This window comes from Sardina pilchardus, chromosome 19 (assembly GCF_963854185.1).
Source record: "Sardina pilchardus chromosome 19, fSarPil1.1, whole genome shotgun sequence".
Classification (NCBI taxonomy): domain Eukaryota; kingdom Metazoa; phylum Chordata; class Actinopteri; order Clupeiformes; family Clupeidae; genus Sardina; species Sardina pilchardus.
Window position 1 is genome coordinate 27,253,711 of NC_085012.1, and position 12,500 is coordinate 27,266,210.

The 12,500-nt window shown below is 46.0% G+C and overlaps 1 protein-coding gene across 1 annotated transcript in view; it reads right to left on the reverse strand.

The window, feature by feature from the left end:
• Positions 1-4,846, reverse strand: part of mkxa (mohawk homeobox a) — a 30,692-nt gene extending 25,846 nt beyond the window's left edge. Inside the window, exons 1-3 of the mRNA XM_062521543.1 lie at positions 4,755-4,846; positions 3,591-3,884; positions 873-1,032 (exon numbers count right to left, since the gene is read on the reverse strand). Of these exons, the coding sequence (XP_062377527.1) occupies positions 873-1,032; positions 3,591-3,766 (336 nt within the window). The 5' untranslated portion in view covers positions 3,767-3,884; positions 4,755-4,846. The remainder of the gene's footprint in view (positions 1-872; positions 1,033-3,590; positions 3,885-4,754) is intronic.
• Positions 4,847-12,500: the final 7,654 nt, after the last annotated feature.

Here is a 12,500-nt window from a genome sequence, read left to right on the forward strand (position 1 = left end):
GCAGTGTCATTCTGAGTCTTGCAGCACACACTGCCCTCTCCCTCTGTCTCTTGCAGAAACACACACACATACACACTCTCTCTCTCTCTCTCTCTCTCTCTCTTCTATTATTTCTGAAATTCTCGATTTCTGATTCTCTCTCTCTCTCTCTCTCTCTCTCTCTCACACACACACACACACACACACACACACACACACACAAACACACTAAAGCCGCGAGAGAGGGAGAGAGACAACGAGCCGCAAGAGAAACACAGTACAGTTTCTGTGCACTCCGATTCTTCTCTGTAGGTGCAAGCTAGCTGGCCAACCATAAATCATGCATCCGTGTATGCTCACAGACCACCGTTAACACGCACCTTCATCGTCTCAGACAGACTATTACCCCATCTCCAAACCCTGGGACAGCTCCTGGTTGGCCCGCACAACGCATCCGCTGACTAACACGTCAAATGGTGGCACTCGCCTCCATACAGCCTCTGGTGTCAGCTGCCTCACCCCAGCAAGCGGCCCAGACCACTTAAAAGACTGCACTCCAAACATGCAATCACTAGCGCTGAGCGCACCAATCATGGCTACTAATTAACTCTCAAACAACTCTGCGACAAACAGGCCGGAGCTGAAGGGCCTATGTTCGGCCTGTTAACTGTTTTGTTTACAGAGGCCTGCAGCAACAGTATAAATGCACACAGACAAATGATCACTTTTCTCCAGTCCCACAGCCATTCCAACCACACAGGGAGAGCCCCCATTAGAAATGTGATGCCTTTTATACCATTTGGAGAAACTGGACAATAACGCCATGGAAGACACACACACACACACACACACACACACTCTTGAGAGGCAACGCGGTGTGCAGGTGTTATTACCTGGACCAGCGTCATCTGTGAGCCCAGGGCCAGGAGGATCTTCTCTGTTTTGGTGGGGTACGGGTTGTCCCTGTGCTTGTACAGCCACTGCTTCAGGGGCCGGGCCATGTCCTGCAGCGCTTGCCGCTTGTGTCTCACCTTTCCGCCGTTCTGACGGGACCTGCAGTCAAGAGAGAGAGAGAGCATCACCATCCATTCAACTGACGTTGCATTGCAGCATTAGTTTTGTAGGCCTGCCATACAATCCGACTTAAGAAATTATTATTACAGAGTTGGAATGTGACAAATAAATTGTTTATATAACCGTTAAATACCAAAGGCTATTTTTATAGTGTGTCAACCATAAAGAGTTTCATATTTTCATCCCATAGCCTATTTTTTCCTGCGTTTTGGTGAAGACTTAATGAATATTGCACAAATCGACGACGCCCTGCACATTGAAAAATATTTAATAAAATATTGAATATCCATGGAGACATAACAACAACACACGCCAAAATGTATTTTCATTTAAAGTAGCGTGACCAGCTGGTTGCTAGACACCTTTCATCACTGGGGCAGTAGTATGATTACATTTCCTGAATCAACACGTTAATTCACATCATGTTATGAGCATCAATAGAACCTGGAATCTATCAAATCTGCCAAACCACATGTCCCCTCCAATTTCAACCTATAGCGTATTTAGACACTTTAGTGTTAACAGTAGGCCAAAACATGCATATGGCCTTATCAAAAATTATAGTTCCATTTTCAAATGACTCACAGACTATTATTCTGACTATAGAAGAGAGGGTTTCTTCATAATATTCTTACCTTACTATTTAAATGTGTGTGGCTATATAGTTAATAATTAAAAGCTTGAGCATTTAGCTTCAAACTATGGATGAAGAAATTAGCGCATTAGAGAAGAACAAACTATGTCTTTATATCGGCCACGGGAGAGAGGGAGAGTTGGTGTAGATGGATCAGAGGCATGGATACGTGTGAACAAACAGCCACCTCAGCTGCTTGAGAATGGTCGGGTTCATGAGTCGTGAAACGCAGTGAGAAGTGTAATTCCGCTGCCTAACTGCGCTGTAATTGAGCTCGGGACCCGAGGAGAACTCGAACAGAGGCGTTTTAACAACCTACGTGTTTTCTTTCCCACCGCAAAGCACGAAAAGGGCGCAATTAAACAAATAACAACATTCAATTTCACACCCACGCCTTGAGGACTCTCAAACGAGCTCTCTCCCCCGTCTGCGGCACAAGCTCTCTTATTGGGTCAGGTTAAAGGCCTCTCCAGAGGCTGACACGAATCCTCTGTACAGAAGACGTTTTTTTTTTTTTTTTTTCAAAAACACACACACACAATATTGTCCATATGCATCCTGCTTGCTCTCATGGTATAGGTCTTGCCTTTGAGAGCCATCTCATGTACTTGTCCCTGCAGGGGTCAGTGTGGAGCCGTGATAGTGCGCTCTTATCTTCCACGGAGAGCCCTCTCTGCACATGTAATGTGTTTCCCATGCAAAACCCCGAGCCCGCCCGAGGCTCGTGTTCGGCAAATATTTTCCTTGTAACCCATATCTGTGTAGACAACCTACAGAACATTTCTGCTCCCTGTTCGAAGTTTGGGCGACGCACACCTCGTTATTTACATTAATATTCTTCATTAGCTTGCGAGGGTCAGTGTGTTATGCCTCTGTCTCACTTTCCCGACACCCGGAGCGCTTCAATAACCCGCGCGCAGACGCGCCCCAGAGCGGAGGATGTTTGCACGAGCAGACTCGTGTTTCAACAGTACCAGTCACCGGCTCACCGGACTGATGTAGCGGCGCGCATAAGGCACTACTGTGCTGTCAGCAAATAAAATGCGTGTTAACCGTAAACAGCCCGAGGTGCTGCTCGCGAGGGACGAGGGGTTGGGGAACGCGGGGGATATGAATCCTTTTCTGCCCAGTCTTTACAAAAATATCCGTGATTGACTGGACCACACATCAAGTTAAAGGACATGCTTATTTATTGGAAACAGACCGGGAGCAGTTTGAAACACGCTACCGAACACGCAGATCCTAGATTATAATCTTGAAGATTAGTCTATCTAAAAACATCAACATTAAAGTGTCCAAATTGAGTAGTAAATATTAATTTCCTGTGATTCCCCTTTTTAAAAATTAAGGTCACATTACAAGTATTGGCCGAAAAAATATACTTGCATTTAAACTCAAACCATATGCTCAAACCCCAGTTCACGAACATAAATGTGGAGGAGCAGCATACGATATTTATTGAGAAGACAGGGCGAAATCATACTGACGTTTTAGTTGAAAAAATAAAATAAAATAAGATAATGCAGACTAATATACTGCCAGAGTGAAATTGACGCTTAAATAATTCATTCCGACAGATGTGTCGCAATACATTATCCATAACGACTCTTTTGGAAAATATATCTTGCTTTTCTGTTGAAGTCTAGGTTGGGTCACACTTGTACGAGAGGCTATATTTTTCTGTGTTACTCCAAATATTTTGGGATTAGCTGTAATTACGTTGCTTGAAGTTTATTGCGTGTTAAGCCTCTAAAACGACTACCCAAAACAAGCATTCGCCTTCCACGAATCCACACTTCTGCGAGTCATTTTCAGTCCAGTAGCATTTTCACTCATTTCACATGCCATCCCACGAGCGACTGTACGACTTCTGGATTTAATAAAGACTTCATAAAACACGTACCCCGCACGCCGGTGGCGGATGGCTGAGCTGTCTTTGATTGCGGGGTTGCCCGAGAGAAGGTCTGCGTGCTGTCCATCGATCACTTCCAAATAATTCCTGCTGCTCCTCTCCACCTCCTTGGCTTTCTCCTCGAACAGAACCTGATTGCTAAGTTTGTTGAACACAATCGTGTTCATCTTTGGTGCCGTATTCCTCACGCGCTCCGTCGTGCGTGGGGGAAATCAAAGGGCTGTGGGGCGCGTGGCCGCTTCGCTCTCTGAAGCCGCTGCAGACCGTCCGGCTTCCTCGTCTCTCCTGTGAAGGCGAACAGAGGACAAGATGTTTGTGTATGTTTTTAGAATAATCACGCAGACATGCCCTTTAATCATGCGTACACAGCCGGGGCCACTGACGGACATTCGTGAGCTCATCACTCGGAGGAGTGGAGCGAGGAGAGTTTATTATCATTGGGATGACAGATTCATAAAATAAACAGCGCGAGTCTTGTATCAAAACAACATACCGACGCAGCGACCATCCAGTGGGACGGCTTTTAGACACATGTGTTGTAGGTTATTCACGGGCCAAGGTTCATTTAATCAGTACCGAATCCTCCTGGGTAACTGCAGTGGTTACTAAAATGTGTGATCAACTATAGGCAGCAGTAGGTACAACTAGCTTAAATCACAACAACAGCAAACAACGGGAATTCTGTATAAAGATGAAGAGGGGAGAAAGGAGTAATATCCTGAGTTACTTTCTCTGTGACTGCTTTAGTGATTTTAATTGGGCAGTCACCAAAAAGAGTCAGGTTCTACCGTTGAAGTTCAAATGACCGAAGCGGTCGCTTAGCCACCTTGTTACACGAATCTGTTTGAGTAAGTACATATTTGATTTCGTCCTCACCATAAAATCAAAATCTATTTTTTAAACCAACTTAACAGACGAACAAAAGCACTGACACTTGTGGACCAGCCGGCCACCCGTCAACTAGACTACCCGAACAGTATATCGCTTACAACAGGCGTAATTCCAGTTAGGGGTTCAGAACTCAACAGCCATCAAATCGCGGCACCAAATTCAGCGTCTTACCAACTTTCATAAAAATGAAAGTGGACAATATCTCTTCATCTGACTTAAAGAATCAACGCGTAACTGCATTAGAAATAAATGGCTCCATGTTACCTGTCAAGCACCCGTCCTGCGTGACTGTAGTGAGTAGTCCCGTTGCCAATGGCCCATTCCCCGTTTACATATTCCCGTCCTCAACTCCGGAGCGCAAACCGCACGCATCACGCTCGCCTCGCAGCTTTATTCAACGGCACAGGCGAGCCGGGCCCCGGAACGTGAATACAACACCCTTCTCATGTTTCCTAGCACAGCGGCTCAGTTTGCGAACATAGGGTGGATGCAGTATGCCGGTTCCGCGGCGTGCCCGGGGGAGGCTACTGGGAGACGGCGCGCGCAGCAGCCTTCTGTCTGGATCGTTCCCATGTGCCCAAGGCAGCGTGTTGATAAGTTGATATGTTTGCGCAAAGTCGGATTCGATCGTTTTTGTTCAAGTCTACGCGCAGGGGGTGCATGATTCTACTCACTGTGAAACGGACAGGTGGCAACATTGAATATCCTAGATCAGTGCAGAACTTTCACGAATAACTCTGTATCGAATTATATTTCTGCATTTGAAAAGCATAAATCAAAGTAAAGTATTATAACAAATCTGATAACAGACTGCATATTTGGATAGGCTTACATTCACACTTGTTAACAGCATAATTATGCGTTTCTCGTATGCCAGTTATATTAGGCTACATCTCAGACGATTTCATTGGATACATTTGGCATCTTCACAAAAGTGCATTTTTGTGCAATGTGCGGTTATGTGCGACTGAAAATCGACATAATTCCCTTTAACATGTATGTTCTCTGAAATAGCACGGAAGTGGGACCAGACTAGCATTTATTGACTTGACCTTTGCAAGCGGAACACTAAACCCATCAGCAGAACAACCGGTCCTGCCCCATGCTAGATGTTACCCCAAGTCGTCCACCAAGGGTGAAATTAAATTCTATTCCCGTAGAGTGAAAACACCACTATAAACCAATTTAAATCCAATTAATTACATCGAACGCGAGCGCAATGTTTAATCTGGAACGCTGTAGCGTGCGGAGGAACAGAGCATTGATAAGCTTCTGGTGTCCTACCCTCTCATTTCCCCAAATTACACCACTTGTCGGTCTGCGCTCGGCTTTATCCAGGGTAGTGATTGCAAGGCGCATGACTTTGCAGAACGGGCCCATCTGTAACTTTTAAACCCAGTGTAATGAACGTGTTTGTTTTTATTTGTGTTTATTTTTGCCTATTTAATGAACCAACGCTCCCGGACGCTGTATGAGTCATTCGATTTTATTCCACTTGAACTTTTTTTTTTTCAAGATAGGATGCCAAGTTTTCCCTGGATAAATCAAACGCAGATATCAGCTTTGGGGGTATTTAAAAAATGGTTATTTTCTCACATACTTATCACGACAGTAAACATTCAGTGCAAACAACTCATGTTTATTCAGCTTCCCTTCATTTTCTGTACCAGCGTATCATTGTATAATAGAAATGTGTGTGAGTGTGAGAGCTAGACTGATGTATATATCTGTATGGTTTAGTTCCCCTGTCTCGCTGTGTGGTTGGAATGTTTGTGTGTGTGTGTGTGTGTGTGTGTGTGTGTGTGTCGGAGAGTCTGTACTGTTAGGAAATTTATGAGCATGGAGAAGTGCTTTGGACGGCTAGCGCAGCGGCTCAAGGAGAAGAGGGGCTCACTGAAGAGTTGAGCACTCAGAAGAGACCTCTACATCTGTTCTACCTCAATCAGCACTCTCTCCCTCTCTCTCTCTCCATCACACACACACACACACACACACACGCATGCACGCACCACTCACACACACACGCACACGCACACACACACACACACACTCACCACTCACACACACAGTAGCTGTAGCTTTCATTGAGAAAAAGCCCTTGCACTGTTCTTTGTTACCTTATCTTGTCAACCTCTCAAGGGTAATATGTCTTTTATGTCCTGTGAGCCCTTTACGAACCGTTCAGACAAGCTCTCACCACCACACACTTTTTCTCTGGCTCCTGTCAAATGCCACACACACACACACACACACACACACACACACACACACACACACACACACACACACACACACACACACACACACACACAGAGAGAGAGAGAGAGAGAGAGAGAGAGAGAGAGAGAGACACTGTGAAATACACAGAAACCCGTGTTGGTTTTATGTCTAGGTTTGAGGTGTCAACATCTACTGTAGTAGCATCAGGATGACCTGCTCGTTTGGGCTGGCAGAGGAACAACTTTTGGAACACCGTCTTCAGGGCTGATGAGGGGGAGCTGACTAAAGCCATACAGGCTGATAGGCTGATGGGTACACAGTTAGGCCTCATATTTTATTCCTTAGAATTTCTCTCTCTCTCTCTCTCTTTCTCTCTCTCTCTGTTTGAGCAGTGGGCGCAGGGAACAGATCTGGGATTGTTGTTTTATGTCCACTGCATAAAATGACAATTTGCTGTTTATGTGATAAATAAAATACCACTTTACCAGACAGACGCAAGAAAACCAGAGTCTGATGACAACACAAGATGTCTTACATAAACACACACACAGGATCTGGGAATTTTCGTGTGTGGTTGTGTGTGTGTGTTGACTGCTTTTGACAGCCTCAGCTATTAACAGCAAATTATATTGGCTTGCTAGTAATGCAAGAGGGAAAAAAAACATTTCTGTCTTTCACTCACACGCACACACACACGCACGCACGCACACGCACACACACACACACACACAGGGTCAAAGGCTAACAATTGCAAGAAATTACGATTATGTCTACACCTCATCTCATTAAAAGCCCAAATTCATTTCAGTGGCAGCTCTAATGGCCCTCTCATTTAAAGTGACGTTTTCACACCAGTCCTGGGTCCCATGTGGGTAGACCAGTGTGTGTGTGTGTGTGTGTGTGTGTGTGTGTGTGTGTGTGTGTGTATATTTTTCTACTCACCGAGATTTACACTGCAAGGCCGCGTCACAAAAGCCACAGACAAATGAGCTCAAATCATTGGTCCTCTGGAAAATGTGAGCACTCCACCAGAGGACAAACAATCCAATCACACCTATTGGACTCTGTGATGAAAGTGTTTTTCATATTACCTTAAACATTTGGCCCACAAATCAGAGAGGGAGAGAGAAATGCTATTACACACTCTTACACACTTTTTACTTTCCATATGTAGACACACACACACACACACACACACACACACACACACACACTGAGAGCTATTTCACTGAGCAGGGCCCGGTGTCATTAGTGGCCTTGAGTTCTGCCACAGAGACGCTCTCAGCAAATAATATGTGTTCGGGGCAGTGCTCCCATTCCCTCTGTTTTTCTTAGGAGGGGAATGAAGAAAAAAGAAAAAAAAAACGTTCTAAAAATATGCACGGCCGTCTGAAGCAGCTGGGCTGGGGCCGGTCTCTGAGCCGAGCCGGGCCCTGATCGCTCCGCTCCGCTCCGGTCGGTTGGGTTGGGTGGCCGATGTTTGGCCCCGCGCGCGTCTTTGGCCCCTGCCTGCATCCTTGGCCCCGGGCAGCGGCGCTGCTGGCGCGGTGTTATCGCTCTGCGTGGGCCACTTCCTCGGGGATGTGAGTGACTAATATGGGTTTCTGTATTTGGAGTGGCCCAGTTCTGGCCTGTGATCTGTGTGCAGTGCACACCCCAGAGCTATTTATGATCATAAGAATTATGCCTGGAATAAAATATATATCAGGAGCAACAGGAGAACCTTTGCCGAGAAGGGCTTTTAATTATGGTAGTCTACTGACACACAGAGGTGGCCTATTTTGTCGTTTGTCTTCAATGCCACATGAAGCCACACATGCTTCTCCTTAACAGTGCTGTGTCCAAGGCCAGAAAAAGACCAGTTTGGTCTGCTGCCACTACTGCTGACCAACCAAGAAGCCTCTACATTACAGTTGTTAGGGTAAATGATTATGTCATGCTTTTCACATGCAGTAAACAACAAGCAGTCAACAAGGATTTTGTGACCATTAGCGTTGGAAAATTGGACCTTGTGTCTTCTTTCCACTTTCTATTTCTTTACAATATTTTGCACTATTGAAGGAAAACTCTTAAAAGTGAATTAGTCCTTTGATTTCATCATACGTGCAAAGACCCTATTGTGTCTCAGTAAATGTCATTAGTTGCTTATTAACGCTGAAAAAGCCCTTGGACCAGCAAAAAGATGTTGATGTGACCATTTCCATAAAAGAGAGGAAAATGACACGCACACACACACACACACATCCTTAAAACATTGGATGCACACCCCCTTGTAACATTGACACATTTGTCAAAATAAAACATAGTTACAGCAAGCAGAAAGTCATAAAGTATACAGGGCACGTGTCAGCATCATTGCACTTGTAGACAAAGAGAACTCCCAACAGTGAGGTGTGTGTGCACATAAAGCTGAAGCCTGGTCATCTGCTTTGCACTGTAGCCCCCCCCCCCCCACCATTCCCCCCCCGCCCCCCCCTCTCCGTTCATCCCTCCTGAAGTGCAGATGAGAGTTGAGGGATAAAATCACTCTTGGTCTGGAGCCACAGGGCCTTCACAGGTTCACAACCCAAATGAGGTACTGCGAAGAACACGCTTGGTCAACTTCTGGCTCACAGATGTACATATGTGTGTGTGTGTGTGTGTGTGTGTGTGTGTGTGTGTGTGTGTGTGTGTGTGTGTGTGTGTGTGTGTGTGTGTGCATGCGTGTGTGCACATATCCTGTATGCTGTCATCTCCTTTGTTTATGCCTTTTGTGTATCCACAGATATTTAACTACGTCACCGTAGACACCATATCGTGGACCTTTGCAGTCGTGTGTGGTGTGTGTGTGTAGTGTGTAAACATGTACTCATACCTTGTAAACATACTTTCCTACATGATCTATGCTATTCAGAAATATGTGTGTGTGTGTGTTTGTGTGTGTGTGTGTGTGAATGGCTGTCTTCATAAGAGTGTGTGCCTGTATGCCTTCCATCTGCCCAACAGTAGGAGCATACATATCCATTAATCAAGCGCCATGATGACATCATAATGAGGACCAGAAGAGCCAATCAAAGAGCCCCACACAGCTCTCATAAAACACAACAACACAAGACATCATCGGCATCTGTCAGGGGCCCGTCAACACGCACAGTAGCCCACGCGAGCACAAGCCTCTCTGTCTAGACGTCTGCATTTCATCTTTTAAAAAACACAAAATGGCACATTTTTACCGGCTATAGGCCGATCATCGCCGGGCGGATTGGAATGGACACTTTTATTGGGAAAGCTCAACAGGTGGCCTCAAAGTCTGATTAGTCCATAAACCTGTTTCAACCCAACAAAATCCAGACACACACATACAAACACTCACATGCCCAAACACTCTCTCTCTCTCTCTCTCTCACACACACACACACACACACACTGAAATGATGTATTTCACACCTGCCATTCAAGAGCATCTATGGCTACTGGAGTCACAGCAGCTAGCTCTCTGACCACAGACTCGCTCCATGTACTTTATGAAATCAAATGTCAAGTATTGTCAGCGACGACCAAACCACTTCAGAAAAGAGAGGGAAAAAGGAGAAAGGGGCTGGAGAGAGAATATTGCTTTTTGAGGGTGCTTGACTCTGCAGGAATGAGCAACTTAATATGGGGATCCAGTGGGACTCAATAACGAGGAGCAACAGCTCGGCTGCCCAAGAGAATGTTGGGGTTTCGCGAGAGGCTTAGATACAAGAGTATCAACAAACATATGGAACCAGGGAGAGCACAAGCAGGCAGAGCCTATTGCACCAGTTTGTGTTTGTGTGCATGCATGTGTGTATGTGTGATGTCTTCACCACAGTGCTCTGTGTGTGTGTGTGTGTGTGAGAGTGTGTGTGTGTTTGTGAAAGGCTGGCTGGGAGCGGGCGAAGCCACTTCTGATGTCTGGCCGGCGTTTTTACTGCTCATTAGCTCCCTTATGAAATCCTTCAGCCGGACCGCCTCCAGGCCTGCGGGATCCCTCCACTTTCATTTCACAAAACAATCACCCAGATCCAGTCTCTGTGTCAACGTGTGTGTGTGTGTGTGTGTGTGTGTGTGTGCGTAATGTCAGTATGTGTGTGTGTGTTTGTGCGTGCAAATAATCACTCCAGTCTCTGTGTGAATGTATGCGTCTGTTTGCATGTACTGTATGTGTGCACCCGTGCTGTGTGTGTGTGTGTGTGTGTTGTCTGGCCAAGTCTTGCACACACTCCCCACACAGCGAGCAGGAGGAGACTCGGAAGGAGATGAGTGACATGTCTGCTGCGGTTCCAGCTTCACGGCTGTGCTGCTGTCCTCTGCCGAAAAACACACGCTCATCCCTCACCACATGAAACCTGAACACACACACCACACGCACACACACACACATCTCTGTGCATTATTCAACACTCTCACACTCTGCACACACACAAATCATTCGCTTTTATGCTCACATACTTTTTAACCCTCTCTTTGTCACACACACACACGTACACTCACGTACACTCACACATCCCTATAAGTGTAATGCAACATGCTCATACACTGCACACATTAACCATCATCATCAGCGCTTAATGATACCTGTATAGCATACAGTTAATGTCCCAAGCAATACTAGTCAAGTAGTTTACTGCATGGTTTGTGGAGTGGAAAACTGTATTGTGGACAGTGTGCCGAGCCTGTGGGCCTTTTCTGTGTGTGCCGAGTGTGTGCTCGTCTGCTTGTGTTTAATGATTTAATGTAATGGCTACCTTGACTGATTTGTGGAGAACAAGCCTCTAATTTTCTCAGAATAACGTTCGACTGCAGACGGGGACCCAGGAGAGTTAGTGGCGCATGTGTGTGCTTGAGTGGGTGATAAATGGAACATGGCATTCATGTGCAGACAGAACAGGCATTAAGAAAACACAAAACTCTGTGTTTATACACAGTAAATATTTCATGCCTTCCATTCTATGACTCTCTCTCGCTCCCTCCCTCCCTCTCTCTTTTCTCTCACTTTCAGCCTCTCGAAGGGGTTTTCAGCTCAAACCGCTAACAAGCCATTGAGAAGCAGCGGAGCAACAGTGTATGTGTGTGCTAACGGTGGGCCTTTGACCTGTAAATGGTGCTCTCATGCGAGCAGTGGAGGAGAGCAGTGGAGGAGAGCCTGGGCGCCTGGCGAGAGGTGAGAGGCTCTCCCTCTGAGAACTACTTTACCTTTTAAGACCCAGGACTTTTTTTCTTTATGGATTTCTCAACAGAGAATGAACTTTGAAGGAATTTGAGACGTTAAGAATGTCTTTAAGAATGTCGAATCACTCCACATCGATAGACAATACGACATGCATAACGTGGAGATCACTAGAGCAGAGTTAGAAGGGGCAGGTAGAGAGAGAGAGGGGGGGACCCAGGGTGACCAGACATGGCGAGGGGGCAGACGCACCACATAAATTCCTGTCCTTCAGTGGAACATGCTACATTTGTTCAGGTCAGCAGCGCATAACCCCTGCTGTGGATGAGCTGCACGGAGCAGCCAGACATCCAGAGAGCAGCAGGGCATATTAGACGTCCAATGTCTCTATGAGAAGGAGTTGGGTCTTGTCTGGCGGTGCTGAACACAGCAATTTCTAGCAGAATAAAAACCGCCATAGTATCTTGCCAGATTAGCCAGAGGGCATCTGACTATAGCATGGGGCTGGCCAAGCTCAGGACCAAATCTGTTGCGCAGACTCCTGTTCTTTGGATAGATGCATCATCTATGGAACGTACTTCTAATACACACTCTGGCAATGGAGCTGTTTACTGCTCTCT